The 20,548-nt window shown below is 37.9% G+C and overlaps 1 protein-coding gene across 2 annotated transcripts in view; it reads left to right on the forward strand.

Moving 5' to 3' along the window:
- Positions 1 to 20,548, forward strand: part of Scai (suppressor of cancer cell invasion) — a 153,665-nt gene that overhangs the window by 26,439 nt on the left and 106,678 nt on the right. The window contains exon 3 of one of the 2 annotated variants that reach the window (XM_076843106.2): positions 4,266 to 4,280. The exons of the other annotated variant lie outside the window; for it this stretch is intronic. Coding sequence (XP_076699221.1) covers positions 4,266 to 4,280 — 15 coding nt within the window. The remainder of the gene's footprint in view (positions 1 to 4,265; positions 4,281 to 20,548) is intronic. 2 annotated transcript variants of the gene reach the window in all.

The raw sequence follows: 20,548 nt of genomic DNA on the forward strand, positions 1-20,548 counted from the left end.
GGACTTTGAGCCTGAAGCCCTTTCAGAGAACATCTATTTGAATTCTTTTATTTTGTGGGGAAGAGAAATGATACTAGGTACTGTTAAAGTACAGATGACTTGCTCGGTGGCTGAGGGAATAGAAGTGGATAGAGAAATAGAGCCTTTCCTTAATTATTATTTCAATAGTGAGTTATTTGAATTTCGGTGGTATATAATGGCCTCGGTTTTCTCAGCACCCACTGACTTCTGAAAGTTGATGCATCTGTGTACCACCGAAGTAAAAACCATCAAGCCCTTTTGGAAGCCATTATTATTCAAGAAAGAAACAGTGTTGACACTTTAAATAAATTAAGAATGGTTTTAGGTTCTCAGAATTTAGAGGTTACTGTTAAATTATTTAATTTAAGCCTGCTGGGCTGTTTCTACATCGGTGACCTACTCCCTCCATCTTCTGCTTAGTGAAGTTCAGTAAAAACCACTAAATTAAATAGTTTACAGAGGTGAGCTTTATGTTATGCAAATCATACCTTAATTAACATGTTATAGATAAGTCCTAGGTGTTATGGATAGCTTACTTAAATAAGCAATAAAAGGTTATTTTGTGATAAAATATGAATTGGAGTCACATAGCAATTTACCACTTCCATATCAAATGATGACTGAGATGCAGCTGGGGAAAAAAATTGCAGATTCTCCAGCAAATTCAAAGTTAAACCTGGTGTTACAAAGTTGCCAAAAATGTTATGGCCCAACATAACATTTTTGTTGTTTAGTCTTGATTTTGGGGCATGGGCCATTTTAGTTAACCACTGAGCGTTATCCCTGGCCCTTTTTTTATATTTTATTTAGAGACAGGGTCTCACTGAGTTGCTTAGGGCCTCACTAAGTTGCTGAGGCTGAACTCAAAATCCTTCTGCCTCAACCTCCTGAGCCATTGGGTTAACAGGTGTGCACCACCTCACCCAGATGTAATTTCTTCTTCTTTTTTTAAGTTTTTATTTTTTAGTTATAAGTGAACACAATATCTTCATTTTATTTTTATGTGGTGCTGAGGATCAAACCCAATGCCTCACGCATGGTAGGCAAGCGCTTTACCTCTGAGCCCCAGCCCCAGCCCCTGTAATTTCTTCTTATCATTAGAAAAACTGATGAACTTGATTTGACCAGGGGTTTATGTTATTTGAAGTGATACTAAAACCCTCCTAACTTGGAGAAGATTCAAGCTCAAGTGGTTAATTTTGACTTAGGGCCAATTAATCTCTTGTATCAGAACTAGCCAATAACTTCTTGAAGAATATTATCTTAAGGTGATTTTAGTTTATGCTTTAACAGTGCAAAGAGTTCCCCACTGCCCCAGTTAAACTTGCTCTCAGAAATCTCTTTATTTTGTATCATTTGTGGTTTTTTTTGTTTTCCTTTAGTGTGTTGAGATACAGCAAAGATGATCTGACAGGCAGAATTAGACTAAAATGTGTTGGGGAATTATGAAGTGTTTGGATTCTAAAGCTGAGGGCTAACAAGAAATAATGGCAGGAGCAAAGCTGTAGCCTTTAAAGTGTCACTGACTTATGATGCATTCATGCCTCTGCTCCATTGAGATGTGGAGCTTACTTATAAAATCTAGTTACAGCCACATGACATGTATATGTATACTGGATACTGCTTTGTCATTTTTCCAGTTACTTTTGGGAGATGGGTTTTAATGTAGTGGGAAGAATTGTTGTGATGTGAGCTCTGTGTGCTTTGAACTAGAATGATTTTGTTCTCTTGTCAACTTGAAAAGTCCAATCGAATCACTTTCCAGGTGACTGGCTCTATTTTTGGTGTGTAGTTTTTAGGTGTAATTTTTGCTTGTAATGATTCTGTTAGGATGTATCTAGCCAACCTATATGGGAACATGTAGCTATATGAAGCATAAAATTAGATGTGCTTCCTTCCTTTGGCTCAGAATCTAAATTTAGTAGGCAAGAATCTCCTTTCCTCGATATCATTAAAAATAGAAGATACCCATCTGTCTGGCATGGGTTAGATTGAATTCTGCCTGCAGGCTCAGAAATGAAGTATGTAACCATGGCTTCAGCCTAGCCCTAGGATTCTTAGAAAAACAATTTTTCTTTAAGAGTATACAGTTTACAATGTTAACCTTAAATTGTTCTTTGAATTTGTGAAATTAAGAAAGATCTAAGAGAATTGAATTATGAAGAGAAATTAAAAAGATGAAATCATGTCACTTAAGAAAATAATTGGTTTTGGAATCAAATGTAGCCTCAATCCTAGATTTATAATTTATGTAAGAAAGTTACTTAACCTCTCTGAGACTGCAACTTCATTTCTATGGTTAGCCTAGTAAGGCCTACTTCATTGGGTCCTGAAGGAGTAAATTAATGAATTAATATTTATAAAATTTTAAAATACTTCTTCAGTGCCTGGCATATTGAAGGCATTTTTGGTGCTGTTAATAATTTTTGGTTCCTTTCATTAAAAAAATTTGCCAACTGCTGGGCCTGGTAGGCACGTCTATAATTCCAGCAACTTGGGAGACTGAGGCAAGAGGATCTCAAGTTCAAGGGCAGCCTCAGCAACTTAGTGAGGCCCTAAGCAACACAGTAAGATCCTATTTCAAAAGAGCTTGTAGCTCACTGGTAAACCGCCTCTGAGTTCAGTCTTCAGTACAAAAAAAAAAAAAAAAAAAAAAAGGAGGGGGGGCAGAATATATAATATGATTGTAGAGATAAACAAGGAATTTCTAGGAGTATTTGTAATCATGGAAATCATGACTTTTAGAGGACTAAAAATCATCCCCCAAAGAACTACTTATTTTCAGTGAAGGCAAAAGAAACAGGGAAACAAACTGAGAGAAAGCCATCAATGAGAGGAAGAGAGAACTTGGAGGTTAATGTTACGAAATTCAAGGAATAAATTTCTTACCAGATCTCATGTAATTTCTTTTTCTTTTCTTTTTTTTTTTAATATTTTATTTTTTAGTTTTCAGCAGATACAACGTCTTTTTGTTTTGTTTTGTATGTGGTGCTGAGGATCGAACTCGGGCCGCACGCATGCCAGGCAAGTGTGCTACCGCTTGAGCCACATCCCCAGCCCTCATGTAATTTCTTTAGTTTATTCAAAATGCAATGTCACATAGTGGAAGGATCCTAAAGAAACTATTGAACAGGGCGGGTAGGAGGTTTTGATCTTTGAGAGAAGAAATATCTGTAGACTAGATTTTATCAGGCAGAGAATTAGATGTGAGGAAAAATGGAGGTCATGATGTTAGCTAGATTCTCATGAAAGTTTGGTTGTTGCCTTAATTCATTTGGTGCTGTTGTAACAGAATCCCTGAGACAGGGTAATGTATAATGAACAGAATTTTTTAAAATACTTTTTTTAGCTGTAGATGGACACAATATCTTTATTTTTATGTGGTGCTAAGGATTGAACCCAGGGCCTCATGCATTCAAGGCAAGCTCTCTACCACTGAGCTACAACCACAGCCTGAACAGAAATTTTTTTTTCAAAGTTTTGGAGGATGTGAAGGCCAGGCTTAAGGTGTTGGCATCTACAAGGACTTTCTTGCTATTTCATTCCATGGCAGAAGGCAGAAGGGCAGGAGAGAGAGAGAAAGGGATGAAGGGAGAGCAGAAGAATAAGCATTCCTACCTAATGTATACACATGCACTCTTAGCCTCAAACTTTTTTTTTATAGTTTACATTATTCCATTTATGAGGGTGGAACCCTCATGACCTAAACATCTCCCATTAGGCTCCACCTCCCCATGCATTGGGGATTAAGCTTCCAGTGCATATTTTTTGGAGGACTTATTCAAACCTTAGCAGATTTAAGAGATAACTTAAAGCACAAGAGAAAGTATTTTAGTTTGTTTTGTTTAGGAAAGGGAAAAATAAGGATGTTGGGAGCCAGAGGGAGAAATTAATCCTTCTTAGCAGAGAGTGATCTGCAGATTGTGGTATGAGGCAAGCAAAAATAGTCTCCAAGGCACTGGTTGGGGCTGAGAGAACCAGCTGTTCTTTTGCAGAAGAGGAGGAATGAGGAAAATAACTCAATTTGAGGCTAGAGGGTGAAGTGAGGAAGTTCATGTTTAATGGCCTCTATTTAAATAGAGAAGTAGATAATGAACTTATTGAAATAATTAGGATAGATTGAGTAGATCCTTTTCTACTGCTGAGTAAGTAAAAATCAACTTATAAATAAAGGAATGTTGGCTAGGCACTGGTGGTGTGGCACTTGCCAGTAATCCCAGGGACTTTGGAGGCAGAGACAGGAGAATCAGAAGTTCAAGGTCTACCTTGGCAAAGTGGTGAGACACTGTCTCAAAACAACATTTAAAAAACCCTGAGGGTGGGGGGTGGTATGGAAGACTGGGGTTGTGGCTCAGCAGTAGAGCGCACACCTAGCGCATGTGAGGTACTGGGTTCTATCCTTAGCACCACATATGAATACATAAAAAAAATATTGTGTCCACCTACAAGTAAAAAAAAAAAAAGACCTGGGGGTGTACCTCAGGAGTGGAGTGCCTTTGAGTTCAATCCCTCAATCCCCAGCAAAACACACACACACACACACACAAATATTATTCATTTCCTATAGAAACACATGTTGTAACATTAGACCAGTGATTCTCAAGTGGGGACAGTTTTGTTCCCCAGAAGACATTTAGTGTCTAGAGACACTTTTGGTAGTCATGGTGGGGTATACTACTAGCATCTAGGGTGTAGAGGCCACGGGTGCTGCTAACTGTCTTGCAATGCACAGGACAGCTTCCCACATCAAAGAGTGGCTGTGTCCCAGATGTTGGTAGTATTTGGACTGAGACCCTTGCTCTAGACTAGATTGCCCTTAAGCAAAAGCCAAGTAGTTCGAGTAACAGCTCAATATACTTCTTCTTTTTTTTTTTTTTTTTTTTTAACCCGGGATTGAACTCAGGGAGACTCAACCACTGAGCCACATCCCCAGCCCTATTTTGTATTTTATTTAGAGACAGGGTCTCACTAAGTTGCTTAGTGCCTCACTTATGCTGAGGCTGGCTTTGAATTTGTGATCCTCCTGCCTGAGCCTTCCAAGCCACTGAGATTACAGATGTTACCATCCCGCTCAGTCCGATACACTTCCTCTTTGAAAGTCACAGTTATGTATTAGTCTGAAGTTACTCAGGAGAAAGCCTCAGCTGTCCAACTGTCTGCCTGTTCTCTCCCATCAAAGCGGGCAGCCCTGAGGAAAGCATTTAGGAGCGGGCACACCTTTATCCCTATTCCAGCTGCTTCTCACCATTCATCTTTGTACTTTTTTAAAATGTTTTTTTAGTTGTAGATGGACACAGTACATTTATTTTAGTTATTTATTTTTATGCCGTGCTGAGGATTGAACCCAGTGCCTCACACATGTCAGTTGAGAGCTCTACCAATGAGCCACAACCCCAACACTATACTTTTAGTTTCGAGCACAATGCCTAGCACATTTTGTTGAACTGAATTATGGTTTTATGTATTTATTTTTTTGGCCCGGGATTGAACCTAGGGGCGCTTAAACCTTGAGCCACATCCCCAGCAGTTGTTTATATTTTATTTAGAGACAGGGTCTCACTGAGTTGCTTAGAGCCTCCATAAGTTGCTGAGGCTGGCTTTGAAATTGTAGTCATTCTGCCTCAGCCTCTTGAACCACTGGGATTATGGGTGTGTGCCACTGCGCCCAGCTCTGAATTATGGTTTTAAGTTTAAGTTTTGTTTTATTTTATCAGATTCATTTGTGACATAATTTTGTTCACAGTAGAGCATATGATATTTTTAAAGATAATTATTAGGAGGCAATACTTACCATAGGCTGGCAGCTCCCAGTGTTGTAACTCTCGCCCATGCCCTTCCCCTGCACTCTGGACTATTCAGCTGCCCAGTAGCTTCTCAAGACTTCACACATTCAAAGTGGGACTCCTGACAGTCCCTGGAGTCCTCTAACCATCCCAGAGAGTGACTATTGCATCCCTCTAGTAGCTCAGACCTGAGGCCTTGGAATCATTCTTTACTTTTTCTTATATCTACCAGCAGCCCATTAGCAAATCTCCTATCTGCCTCTATCAAATATTGAGAGGTTGGCCATTTCCCACTCTCCCACTGCTACCATCAGCGGTAGTTCCTGGGTGGCTAGAGTAGCCCCCAGCCTGGCTTCCCTGCTTCTGTCCTTTTAGCACTGTAATCAGCAGGATTCTTTTCAAATGTCCTTCATATCATGTTGCCCCCTCTTTCCTTTGCTTAGGAGCTGAAGTCCTTTCTTTTTTTTTTTTTTTTTAATGTTTATTTTTTAGTTTTCGGAGGACACAACATCTTTGTTTGTATGTGGTGCTGAGGATCGAACCCAGGCCGCATGCATGCCAGGTGAGCGCGCTACCGCTTGAGCCACATCCCCAGCCCGGAGCTGAAGTCCTTTCTTGGTCCCTGTAGCCAGATGTGAGCTGGCTCTTCCAGTGCCCCTCTGACCTCATCTGACCTCACCAGTCTGTGGCTGATCCCACATCAGTCCCTCTTAATGTTCCTGCTGTTGCTCAGACATACCAGGCAAGCTGACTCGGGGCTTGTGCACTTGCTCTGTTCTCTGCCTAGAATAATCTACCACATTTCTGTCATGGCCTATTCTTTCACCTCCTTCAGGTTTGCACACATTTCTTCTTGGTGATCAAGCCTGTTTCTAGTTGCAGCTTTCTTATCTACCTTATCTTCTTTTTCTCCAGACCACTTATCACCTTCTTGTAAGCTATATGATTTACTTATACATTTGTACTGTCTTCCCTGACTAGAGGTAAATTTCACTAGGCCAAGACTTTTTTATGTGTGTTTTGTTCATTGCTGGGTCACCTCTGTATGCAGAGGGAAGAGGGGAGCAATAGGACCTGATGGACAGTTGAAAACCTGAATACTGCCTGGCATGCAGTAGACTTTCAATAAATGATTGTTGAAAAAATGAATCAGGATAAAGCAGAGACTGACTTTGATCTAAATATAAGTTCTAATGCTAGCACTAATCTGATTTATAATCTTCAGCATATTTTGCAGTTTCTCTGCCTTATTTGTTCATTTGTAAAATGAAACTAATAGGAACCATACAGGTTTGCCTGCAGGATTCAACCTAAGAATCTTTATAAAGATCTTATCTCCAGGGCTAGGGATATAGCTCAGTTGGTAGAGTGCTTGCTTTGCATGCACAAGACCCTGGGTTCAATCCCCAGTACCACAAAAAAAAAAAAAAAAAAAAAAAAAATCTTAGTTCCAAATGTAATTAATAGTGAATAATTTGGTTGGCACATGCTTGTAATCCCAGTGACTTAGGAGGCTGAGGCAGGAGGGTTGCAAGTTTGAGGCCAGCATCATCAATTTAGTAACACCTTGTCTCAAAAAGAAAAAGGGCTGGGGATGCAGCTTAAAGGTACAGCACCCTGGATTCAATCCCCAGTACTAAAACAAAACAGAAAAACAATAAAAAGTCAATAAATGATAACTATTTTTTTCTTCCAAATGTGATATCCTAGGCTACGTCTATAATACCCAAGTATGTTTTATAAGTTGTAATTCTAAAGTAGCTCTAGGCCATGTGAATAGGCAACATACGATACAAGAGCTACTTTTCACATATCTGTAGAATACACTGATATTTGTGCTTTAAAATTTTATAGTAGAATATGGCAGTTCCTCAAAAAATTAAATATAGAATTACCATGTGACCTGTCAATTCCACTTCTGGATTTATGTCCACAGCAAATGAAAGCAGGGATTCAAACAGATATGTTTAACAATGTTCATAGAAGTATTGTTCACAATAGCCAAAAGGTAGAAACAACCCAAATGTCTGTTGATAGATGAATGGATACACAAGATACATATATACATATAGTTGAATATTGTTCGGCTGTAAAAAGTAATGAAATTCTGACACATGCAATAACATGAGTAAACCTTGACTATGTTATATTAAATGAAATAAGCCAGACCCTAAATGGCAAATGTTATATGACTCCATTCATATGAAGAATATAAAGTACTTAGATTCATAGAATTCAGCATACCTTACTAACAGGCACATAATTTCCCTGTATTTATTTACTCACCCCAAATTTGGAACATTCAAGTCCAGACAGAACCTAAGCCAAGGTATCATTGATAATTCTTTTGAAGTAAATGGCATGTATTTGTTATTATTTGGGGAAAAAGTTATTCCTTTCATAAGACAATTCTGAAGGAGTTGCATTGTGATTAGTTTACTTTGGAGGAGTATCTGCATATATATTTTTTCCACATATGAATATGTATTATTTTTTTAATATTTATTTTTTAGTTTTTGGTGGACACAACATCTTTTATTTTATTTTTATGTAGTGCTGAGGATCGAACCTAGCATCCCGCGCATGCCAGGCGAGCACGCTACTGCTTGAGCCACATCCCCAGCCCTGAATATGTATTCTTAAAGAATGTTACAGTATCAGAAATAAACCTCAAGGAACTACTGTCACTTCTCTGCATCTTAGCTCAATCTCCTAGAAGTAAATCTGTTTTTTTTTAAATGATCTAAGCTGGGTTGGGGTTGTGGCTCACTGGTAGAGTGCTTGCCTAGGATGTGTGAGGTATGGTGTTCTTTTCTCAGCACCACATATAAAATAAAGATCCAGTGACAACTAAAATACATTTTGTGTGTGTGTGTGTGTGTGTGTGTGTGTGTGTGTATATATATATATATATATATATAATCTTTTATTGATTTTATTTTTTTAAATACACGACAGAAGTGGGATGCATTACAATTCTTATTACACATATAGAGCACAATTTTTCATATCTCTGTATAAAGTATGTTCATGCCAATTCATGCCTTTATACATGTACTTTGTTTCTTTTTTTTCTTTTTTTGCATTACAATTCTTTTTTTTTAAAGGATTTTTTTTTTTAATTTTAATATTTTATTTTTTGGCGGATACAACATCTTTGTTTGTATGTGGTGTTGAGGATTGAACCCGGGTCGCACGCATGCCAGGTGAGCACGCTACCGCTTGAGCCACATCCCCAGCCCCAATATAAATATTTATCTTTTTGTTTTCGGCGGACACAGCATCTTTGTTTGTATGTGGTGCTGAGGATCGAACCCGGGCCCCAAGCATGGCAAGCGGGCGCACTACCGCTTGAGCCACATCCCCAGCTACAATTCTTAATACACATATATACCATAAGTTTACCTATCTCTGTTTGTATATAAAGTATATTGACACCTAATTCAAGTCTTCATACATGTACTTTGGATTATGATATCCATCACATTCCACCAAGCTTGCAAATCCCTTGCCCCCTTTCTTCCCCTCCCACCCCTCTTCCCTATCTAGAATTCATCTAATCCTCCCAGGCTCTCCCTCCCTATCCCACTATGAGTCAACCTCCTTATATCAGAAAAAACATCCCGCTTTTTTTTTTTTTGGATTGGCTAACTTCACTTAGCATTATCTTCTCCAATGCCATCCATTTACCTGCAAATGCCATATATTTATTTATTTATATTTATATATTTAATATTTATATATTGTTCTTTTTTAATGCTGAGTAAAATTCCACTGTGTATATATTTTAAAAATTGATCTAAGCCTAGTGTGGTGGCACTTGCCTATAATCCCAGCACCTTGAGAGACTTGAGGCCGGAGGATTGCAAATTCAAGGCCAGCCTCAGCAATTTAGTGAGGCCCTAGGCAATTTAGCAAGACTCTGTCTCAAAAAATAAAAAGGATTCCCTGCACTGTGGAGCATGCCTGTAATCCCAGGGGCTCGGAAGGCTGAGGTAGGAGGATCTTGAGTTCATAGCTGATCTCAGCAATAGCGAGGTGCTAAGCAAATCAGACCCTGTCTCTAAATAAAATACAAAATAGGGCTGGGGATGTGGCTCAGTGGTTGAGTCTCCCTGAGTTCAATCCCTGGTACCACAAATAAAATAAGTAAATAAATAAATAGGACTGGGAATGTAGTTTAATGGTAAAGCACCCCTGCATTCAAATCCTACTACCCAAAAAACCTAAAACATTTGTATCAAAGACAGTGTTGAACACATTTATCAAAAGAAATCATTCTTTTTTATTTACTTATTTATTTAATAGGTGATTTTTGCAATTGAGAAGAACTAGAAACAGGAGGGAAAGTTTTTATGTCTGATGATGTACATTCACTTGCTGATTAAGGGATAAGGGCACATTTGTACAAACCCAGGAATTATCAGACTTCTGCTAAACCAACAACAACAAACCTCTTCTGTCTCCAGTTCTAGCCTGTGTAATTGCCTTTGACACAGTAGCTATTACCTCCGACAGAGTAAAAGTTTAATAACTGGATTGGAGACTTCCCTTTGCAATACACAAATAGGAAATACGCCACCACAGAAGTTTTTTCCCCACATCTGACCTTCTCCTTTTCTGAGTTTTCTAGCAGTGTGTGTTCACCTTGATTCCATGCCTCATTTTAGCATTCTTAAATTATTACAGGTTGTTGGCCCTCCAAAATGTTTAATGTGTAACTTTGAACCATTACAAATTAGATTAAAACAATATTCCCACTCATGATTGAAGGCTTCTGTTTGATTTTTGTGCCCCAATATAGACATTTTGTGGAAAATGAATAGTACACTGCTTTTTTCCCCCCTCTTGGTACCAGGGATTGAACCCAGGGGTGTTTAACTACTAAGCCACATCCCGAATCCTTTTTGTTTTATTTTGAAACAGGGTCTCACTAAGTTACTTAAGGCCTCACTAAGTTGCTGAGGCCCACTTTGAGGCCCGCTTTGATCCTCCTGCCTCAGCCTCCCAAGGTGCTGGGATTTCAGGCATGAACTACCAAACCTGGCATATTATACTACTTTATTAAGTCACTTCTTTTTACTTATAATCCAGATTTACCATCCAATCATTTTTATTATAGTTTCAATTATATTCTGAGTTTATGTTCTTGATGTTGAAATATTGAAATTTCTATTTATATTAACTATTACTTTAATTCTTAGAGTTTAATTTCTTTCTTGAAGTGTAGGTATATTTTTTAGGCAACATACCTTTCTGGAATATCCAAAATCTATTTTACCAACAATAAAAAAATATTCCTTAGAAATACCATAGTTCTAATAGGAGTTAGACTTATATATAATCTTTCTTTTCTTCCTGCCTCCTTAAATCAAAGACTCAAAGGAAGAACATTCTGATTTTCTTTCTCTTTTCTTATTTTTCTTTCTTATTTTATTTTTTTTTTTTGATGGTACTAGGGATCACATCAGGGACTTCCACAAACTAGAAACTACTCTGATCCCTAGCACCTTTTATTTTGTTTTGCTAAGTAGCTGAGGCTGGCCTTGAACTTTATTTAGATCCTCCCTCAGTCGCCATAGTTACTGGGATTACAGATATATGCCACTGTATCCAATTATCATCCTGAATTTTTGACACAAATCTTATCTATCTCGAAAAGTATTTATATATTTAAATACTAATATATTGAAGATTATATATATGTATATTTTAATATATTTCAGACCTTTAAACTCCTATCTATAGATATGCATTGCTGCTTTCTGGTGTTCCCAGAAGTCACTACACAGACACACAGACACACACAGATTTTATATATGTGTATATATATAAAATATTTCTTTTCTCCTTGATGAGGAGAACTACAGGAGTGAACCAAAGAACTTTCTTTTTAAAACTCTTTAACTTTTCTCTTCCAAAAGTGTTTGTTGTTTTTTTAAACAAATAATAGTTTTGTCTTGTTTTTTTTTTTTTTTTTTGTGGTGCTGAGGAGTGAACTCAGGGCCTTGCTCATGCTGGGTAAATACTCTACCACTGAGCTACAGTCACAGCCTTCAAAAATGTTTATAAATATTTATTTAGGTTTTTAATTATAGGTAGTTGTGCATCCTTAAAAATAATGAGGTGTGTGTGTGTTTTTGTGTTTATTGTCACTGTATATGGTCTGTGACATTTAAAGTGAAAAGGGCAAGTTATATAGTTTATATCATTCGATTTATTTAACAATTTTTATTTTAAATTATGTTTGATATGCAAATTAAAAAGTCTGTACAATTGTTAATGGTGATGAACCTTAAAAATGAAACAGAAACCACCTGCCTCAGGGTGGGATTCCTGACAGAACTTGAAATGAGGATTTGTGGGAAAGTGACTTCCTAGAAGAGTGTCAGGGAATCCTGGTAGGGAGGAGGAAAGTAAGACTGGGAGGAGAGAAGGAGGCTGGAGGCCAAGTCAAGCCTGAGGGGACAGTTTAGGCTTTGTCATTCAGGGGAGTTCTGAAGCTTACACCTAGGAGTGGTCCTCGTCAGGAAACAAAGAAAGATAGAAGCCAGGTGTGGTGGCATGCACCTGTAATCGCAGCAGGAGGCTGAGGCAGGAAGATCTCTAGTTGGAGGCCAGCCTGGACAATTGAGTCAGACTCTGACTCAAACTAAGATTAGTAAAAGGGCTAGAGATGTAGCTCACTTGGTGAGCATGTGAGAGGCCCTGGGTTTGATCCCCAGTACCACACACCCCCCTCCAGAGAAAGAGAGAGAAAAAAAGTATGGAGACTTTATATTCCATTTCCCATCAGTAATTGCTTACATACCATCTGAGGGGGAGGACTGTAGTCCTTTTACAAGAACAGCAAGTGCTGGATGTTAGGAAGGAGAGCTGGGGATGGGCAGGATATGTGAGTAGAGGTCCCCAAAAGTAATTGTATATGGGGCTGGGGTTGTAGCTCAGCGGTAGAACACTTGCCTAGCATGTGTGAGACACTGGGTTCGATCCTCAGCACCACATAAAAATAAATAAAATAAAGGTCCATTGACAACTAAAAAAAAAAAAAAAAAAGTAATTGTGTCTGTTGACCCATGTTGTAGGGATTTAAACAAAATAAAGGTTTAGTTTTTCTTATGTACTTATCCAATTCAAGCTATCCAGGGTTAGTCTGGCGGATCCACAGAGATCCAGGCTCCTTCTGTCTTCTTTGCTCTGCTGTCACTTGGTTATTGCCCACTTCTGTGTGGTCCAGAATGCTCAAAATTATATCCATATTCCCATTAGAAGAAATGGGGAAGGATCATATTAATTTCTCAAAGAACCAGTTTTGGAATCTGCATACATCACTTCAGCTTAAATTGCACTGACCATAATTTAGTTACATACTCACACTTGGATGGAAGGAAAAATAGTTTTTATTCTGGTCGACCTTATGTCCAGTTAAAAATAGGAGACCGTTATGCAACTGTTTCCCAATTAGGGAAGAACACATATTGTAGAACTATCTATTGTAGGAATGTTCATTTTCTTAGTTATATGGTTTCTTTTTTAGTTTTAAGAACAAGCCTGTATTTTTTTGTTTTAACTGTGTCACAGGTTTAGGTCTCTAGGAAGCAGAACTGGAGACAAAATTTGAGGTACAGGATGTTAAGGAATGCCCTTAAGTTCAACAGCCGCAGAAGGGATAGGAAAGAAGCAAGATTTGGCAGAAGTTGAACTACGGCACGGTTCTCAGCAGAAGTCTTGATGACTCCACAGGGAGTGCGGGAGCTGCAGTGGCCTTTCAGAGTGGTCCTGCATTGGCTTGAAACAGCTGGACTATTTATACCCTTGTGTTTTGTTCTGATGAACTTGCAACTGAATCTCCCCAAATGTGTTAGTTGGGGAGTTCCTGTGAGGGAGTAGTACCCCAAACTGTCTCTGATTTTTAGTTAAGGCCTGGAAAGAAAGGGGAAACTGGGGGATCCTATGACCCTGGTATGGGCTGCCACATGGGCCAGGCAGCTCTGCAGAGGTGTTCCTAACAAGGGTCATCTGCATTCTCAGCAATTTCTTTCTTTAAGGGATATTTTGATGGTCATCTCCATGTATAAACTGTGTGTGTGTAGAAGTAATCCCCCTTGCCCCTCATACTGGGAGTTGAACCTACGACCTTGTAAATGTTAGGCAAGCACTGAGCTATATCCCACTTCTTTTTATTTTGAAACAGGGGGCCTTGAATTTGGAATCCTCCTGCCCCTGCCTCCAGAATAGCTGGGTTACAGGTGTGTGCCACCACCCCTGGCATAATATCATATATCGGTTTTGTAATTTATAATATAATGTAATTTATAATATCATATATCTGTTTTGTAATTTAGAACGAGTCTGGGTATATGTGGATGATCTTTACTGATTGCCTCTGTTTCTCAGTGAAATGTAAAACAGTTGCCATCAGCTAAAGAGTGAGGATGGGGATGAGATGTCACTTGTTTGAAGAAAGGAGAAAGTGGAAATAGTGCTCCCAGAAAGTAAGAGTGAGTGGGCTAGGGAAAGCAGTGGAGTGCCCATTCTGGGTCAACAGTGAGACCAGTCAGCATGACTGTGGTGTGTTTCTTTAGCCATATTTAGCTGCTCAAATGCACAGAGTAGGTGGAGGTTTGTATTAAATCAGGTAATAAAACTGTTCATTTTGAAAGCTGCTTCTTTCAGGATGTTGGTGATGTGAATGGAATTTAGAATTTCAGATTTTTAAATATACTCATTTTGGAAAGCTAAATGTAATAAATGACAGGTCATTGGGGGGAAAAAGGCACAGTGTTGTTCCAGGAAAAGTTTTTGGATGTTTGGATGAAAACTATAGACCCTAATTCTGGCTAACATAAGCAGCAAAGGGATTTTTAAAAAATATTTGTTTAGTTGTAGATGGACACAATCTTTATTTGCTTATTTTTATGTGGTGCTGAGGATCGAACCCAGTGCCCCACACTTGCAAGGCAGGCGCTCTACAGCTGAGCTACAGTCCCAACCCCAGAAAAGGGATTTTTTGGAAGACTATCAAATACCTCATAGCACCAATGGAAAGTCTGAAGAATCCTGTTTATAAAACAGGCAGAACCAAGGGAATCAAAAGATCTGGAATCACTGTCACACTCATGCTGCTGGAGGAGAGGTCTGGTTGGGATGCTGTTGATACTATTTCTTTCTTTCTTGTTTTTTTGTTTTTTTTTTTTAATTCGGGATTGAACACCCAGGGTGATCTACCATTGAGTCACATCCTTAGGCTTTTTAATTTTATTTTTTGTTTTTAGATTGGGTCTTGCTAAGTTGCTGAGGCTGACCTTGAACTTTTAGTCTTCCTACCTCAGCCTTCCAAGTTACTGGGATTACAGGCATGGCCACTATGCCTGTTGCTTGCTAGTATTTCTGAGTCCAGGTATTGCAGCTGTCAGATAATTTCTGAGCTTTCCCTTCATATTGGAGTTGCATGGCTCTATCTCAGAGAACTTTAAAAAGCTCATTCTGACTGCTATGTTAAGATTGTAATAGGGGTTCAGGTTCAAGAGTGGAGATGAGAATGAGTCAAGAGATTCTGAAATAGATGATATTGACTTAGATTAGCATAGTGACACTGGTAAGGAAAAGCAGTAGACAGATGTATGAAATGGCCTGCTAGGCTATTGCTAAAGTTCTTGTATAGAGAAAAACATATTTTTCTTCCTTCTTTCTGTTCCAGGTATCATCTTCTCTTTCCTCTTCTACTTATTCTCCTTTCTTGAAACCCAGACCTTCTTGGATACTTTTATAAAAGGAATTCTGTCTTGCACAGGAGAGTGTTACTTACCCAACATTTCATAAAATCCTGCAATGTTTATATCTGTTCATTAAAGAAATCTTTCTAAGTGTAAAACTATTGTGCGAAAGGAGGTTGATAGTTTTAGTCATTCTAGCATTGGGTTCAAGCGTAGACACTCAGAAATGACTTGTTTTAAGACAACCACATGATTGCCAACTATGTTTATGTTAACTGTTTTTTTCTAGGTGTGGATAAGTAAGAAAACATGATATAGAGCTGGGCACAGTTGTCCATGCCTATAGTTCCAATTACTCAGGAGGCAGAGGCAGGAGGATTGTTTGAGTCCAGGGGCTTGAGGCCAGCTCAGCACCTATCTCTAAATAAATAAATAGACAAATACATACATACAACATAAGATCTAACTTTCATCTCAACTTTGTTTCCCAATACTCATTAGCCCCTTATTGTAGTCACTAACATTTTAGTTCTTTAAATTTTTTTTTTTTAAGTTGTAGATGGACAAATACCTTTATTTTGTTGATTTATTTTTATGGAATGCTGAGGTCTACTGCGGAGCCAGAAATCCCAGCCCCTTAGTTCTTTAAAATAAATTAAATGTCTATCCATTATATTCAAAATAACAAGAAAGAATAGTATCTTTTAAAAAAAATTTTTTTTAATGGGCTGGGGCTGTGGCTCAGTGGTAGAATGCCTGCCTCACACGCACGCGTGAGTCCCTGGGTTTGATCCTCAGCACCACATAAAAATAAATAAATAAAATAAAGTCATTGTGTTCATCTACAACTAAAGAAAAATATTAAAAAAAAAACTTTTTTAAGACTGTGATTTATCCTCAGAAATAACTAAGAAAAAACTTAAAAAATACAGAATTCCAGCATGGTGAAGTTATACATTCTGTTAATCCTAGCTGCTCAAGAGGCTTAGGCAGGAGGATTGCAAATTTGAGGTCCAGCCTGGGCAACTTAGTGAGACCCTGTCTCCCCCCGCCCCCCCAAAAATTGATGATCATATAATTTAGTGGTAGAATTCCCCTGGTTTCAATCCCCAGTACCACAATCAATCAAATAAATAAAACATCAAAGAATTCCAACCCTTCTGAATCATATCTATGACAAGTAAGTCCCAGAAATCTTTATCTTTAAAAAATAAACATTGTGGGATAGTCAGTCAGATTTAGAAATCATAGCATTATGCTATTCAGATAAGCTTTACTCTTTACCAGGATGCTTAATTATTTTTTTTCTTTCTTTCTTTTTTTTCTTTTTCTTTTTTTTTTTTTTTTTTTACTGTTAATTCTTTATTAATGGGAGGGATCCATTATAAAGGAGTATTTGGATTTCTCAGTCTAATTTAAAAGTATGGGGGCTGGGATTCAGTGGTAGAGTGCTTGCTTAGAATACATGAGAACTGGAGTTTGATCCTCAGCACTACAAAAGAAATAAAAGTGAAAAAACAAGATATCTGTCTTACTTTTGAAATTGGCTTGATAAGATTATAGATAGGTTTTTGGGATGAGAGAGAAAGTGAATTTCATTAGTTTTTCTTTTACCGTGTGATTATTTTGTAATCCTATAGTTTTCATTTAATCTTCCTAAGTAGAAGAAACTTTTTCTTTATATTACAAGAATATAGCCCACTGATCTACAGCTTCAAGCAATATAGAAACAGCTAGAGTCACTGCTTTTCAAACTGTTTTTTTTTTTTTTTTAAATATTTTTTTAGTTGTAGATGGACACAGTACCTTTATTTTATTTGTTTATTTTTATGTGGTGCCAGGGATTGAACTCAGTGCCTCAGGCATGCTAGCTAGGCAAGTACTCTACCACTGAGCCACAACCCCAGCTTCTGCTTTTTAAACTTAATATGCATACAGATGATCTGGAGAACTTGTTAAAATGCAGATTCTGATTTAGTAGGTCTGGGGTGGGGCTGAGATTCTTTTTTCTGTTACATACTGGGGTGATGCCACTGCTGCCGGTCTGTGTATCTCATTTTGAGTGGTAAGAAGCTAGATGATAATTGTATCCTTTATACTTTTCATCTTTGCATGCTTTGGGGCATGCTTTTTGACTATTTAATTTGACCAAAAGTTGAGTTAGAACAATTTTAAGAAAATTGAATTATATAACCTTTTCCTGCTTTCTCCCATGTTCTCAAAGGTTATAGTACTAAATATAGCTTTGGGATTGTAGTTTCATGTTTCCCAAATGAATTAAAAGAAGAGAAGTGTTAGAGGCAGCATAATGTTTACTGAATCATTAAATTTGCAGCAGCAAAATTGACTTATTTACTTGGGTTGTCTGAACTAAGTATATACTATTAGTAACAAAATTAAGAATAAAAAAAGATATCCTGTTGAAAATTGTTATCAGAAATGCAGAATCGATGTAAGGAGTGGGAGATTTATGTTTTGTAGTGTTCAAGAATGCTTGGATAGAGCATTACTTATTAATGGGAGGGATCCATTATAAAGGAGTATTTGGATTTCTCAGTTTAATTTGAAAGTGCCTCTCTCGTTTGGCCATATCAGGAGACAGTTTTAGTTATCACAATAGATGGAGTGGTTGTGGTGCTATGGGCATCTAGTGGGTAGAGTTCAAGAATGCTGTTAATACCCTACAATACACCAGACAACGCCCCCACCCACAAACAAAGAATTATATAGCCCAAAAGGTCCATGGTGCCAGTGTCAAGAAACCCTATGTTGAAGTTTCACAAGTACTTTGTTATTTCTTTAAATTAAAACAAACAGAATATAATCAACCAACATGGCATATCCCTATAATCCCAGCAATTTGGGAGGCTGAGGCAGGAGATAGCAAGTTCAAGGCCACCCTTAGTAACTTAGTGAGGCTCTAAACAACTTAGGAAGCCCTGTCTCAAAATAAAAAATGAAAGGTGCTGGGGACAGAGGTCAGTGGTCAAGTGCCCCTGGGTTTAATCCCCTGTACCAAAATATATACATATAATCATCTGTATTTCTACCAATCAGAATTGACCTATATTAATCTTTATCAGATTTTTGGTTTAAGAAACATCACCATATTATTTTGGGAAAACAATACACAATCATTATTTTGAATTTGAATAGTGTAGAGAGTTCAAAGATGAAACTCTACTTACTCTAACCACCCAGAAATATCCATCCTTTTTTTTTTTTTTAAAGAGAGAGAGAGAGAGAGAGAATTTTTTAATATTTATTTTTTAGTTTTTGGCGGACACAACATCTTTGTTTGTGTGTGGTGCTGAGGATCGAACCCGGGCCGCATGCATGCCAGGCCAACGTGCTACCGCTTGAGCCACATCCCCACTCCCCTTGAGCCACATCCCCAGCCCCATCCTTAACTGTGGGTAAACACTGTCCCAGATATCTATGAATACATAGAGAGGAATAGAGAGAAATGCTTTTATGAAATTGAGACCAGAGAATAGACATACTAAAAACCTTTTTTTTTTTTTTTTTTTTTTTTACAAAAAATTTAAACTTACAGAAAATAAACAAAATAGAATAATGACTTCCCATGTATTCATCACCTAACTTCAACAATCATGAATTCATGGCCAAACTTCATCTACATCTACACCCACTCGAGTATTTTGAAACAAATCCAAGACATCAAATCATTTCAAATGTCACTATTTCAGTGTGTGTCTCTAAAACATAGAGACTTGAGCTGGGGATGTGGCTCAAGCGGTAGTGCGCTCGCCTGGCATGTGTGTGGCCTGGGTTCAATCCTCAGCACCACATACAAACAAAGATGTTGTGTCCGCCCAAAACTAAAAAAAATAAATATTAAAAAAAATAAAACATAGAGACTTTTTTTTTGGATCCATTTTCATACACATACAATTACCAATTCCTAATTCTTCCTTTCTCCCTACCCACCTCATTACGTTTTCTTTCAGATTTTTCTTTTCTCTAATGAGATTGCACATGATGAAAGATCACTAATTTTACAAAGAAAGGAGAATGGATGATACATAGGCCAAAACAAAAGCTATCGCCGTAAATATTTTTCATATTTTCTTTCTAGAATGTTTTAATCTATTTGGATATGCCATGTAAAATAATGAAATGCATAATTTTTCTTTTACTAATCTGTTTTCTCCGATGGTCTTGTCTTTTCCAATGTTTCTCTGAGCTTTCTGTTTTGCTGTAGGAATGGCCTGTGAGCAGGAACAGGAGTATCCCTGCAGGCATCCTTTATTTAACTTGTGGGGACCTTTTTGAAGGCAAGGACCACATCTTACCAACTGGTTTGGCAGATACCATTAGCCTGGCCTGAGTATTAAAACATGGGCTAGCAATATTGAGGGAATCATGCCTCAGTATTGATTGATGTGTTAATCAGTACTACTGGCATTTAGCAGTTATTTACAATATAACCATTGATGTAGAACAGAAAATTAAGCTCATTTAGCTCTAACACATGCATAGAAGAGAACAAGATTCTTTATTTATTTTTATGTGGTGCTGAGGATCGAACCCAGCGCCCCGCGCATGCCAGGTGAGCGTGTTACTGCTTGAGCCACATCTCCAGCCCTTATTTGACATCTTGATAAGAAAAAATTAATTACATTTGAATAGAACTTATCACACTAGTCTGGTGAGATGCAGAAGTGTTCATTATCCTTTGTTTACAAATGAGGGAACTAAAGTTAGGTTGAATTTTGAGCTATGTGGCTTTGGGGAAAACAGACCCAAAAAAAGTGTGTATGAGTGTGTGTGTGTGTGTGTGTGTGTGTGTGCGCGCGCGCGCGCGCGTGTGTGTGTGTGTGTGTGCGTGTGTGTGTGTGTGTGTGTGTGTGTGTGTTGGAGATCAAGTCCCAGGCCATGCACATGCTAGGCCTAAACACTACTATTGGGACTTTGTGTCTTCAGGATTCAAATCCAGTGTGTGCCTCATGATCTTATTTTAACTTACTAAATTAAAAGAAATGTATTCAATATCAAGGCAAAGAA

This window comes from Callospermophilus lateralis, chromosome 2, assembly GCF_048772815.1.
Source record: "Callospermophilus lateralis isolate mCalLat2 chromosome 2, mCalLat2.hap1, whole genome shotgun sequence".
Lineage (NCBI taxonomy): Eukaryota > Metazoa > Chordata > Mammalia > Rodentia > Sciuridae > Callospermophilus > Callospermophilus lateralis.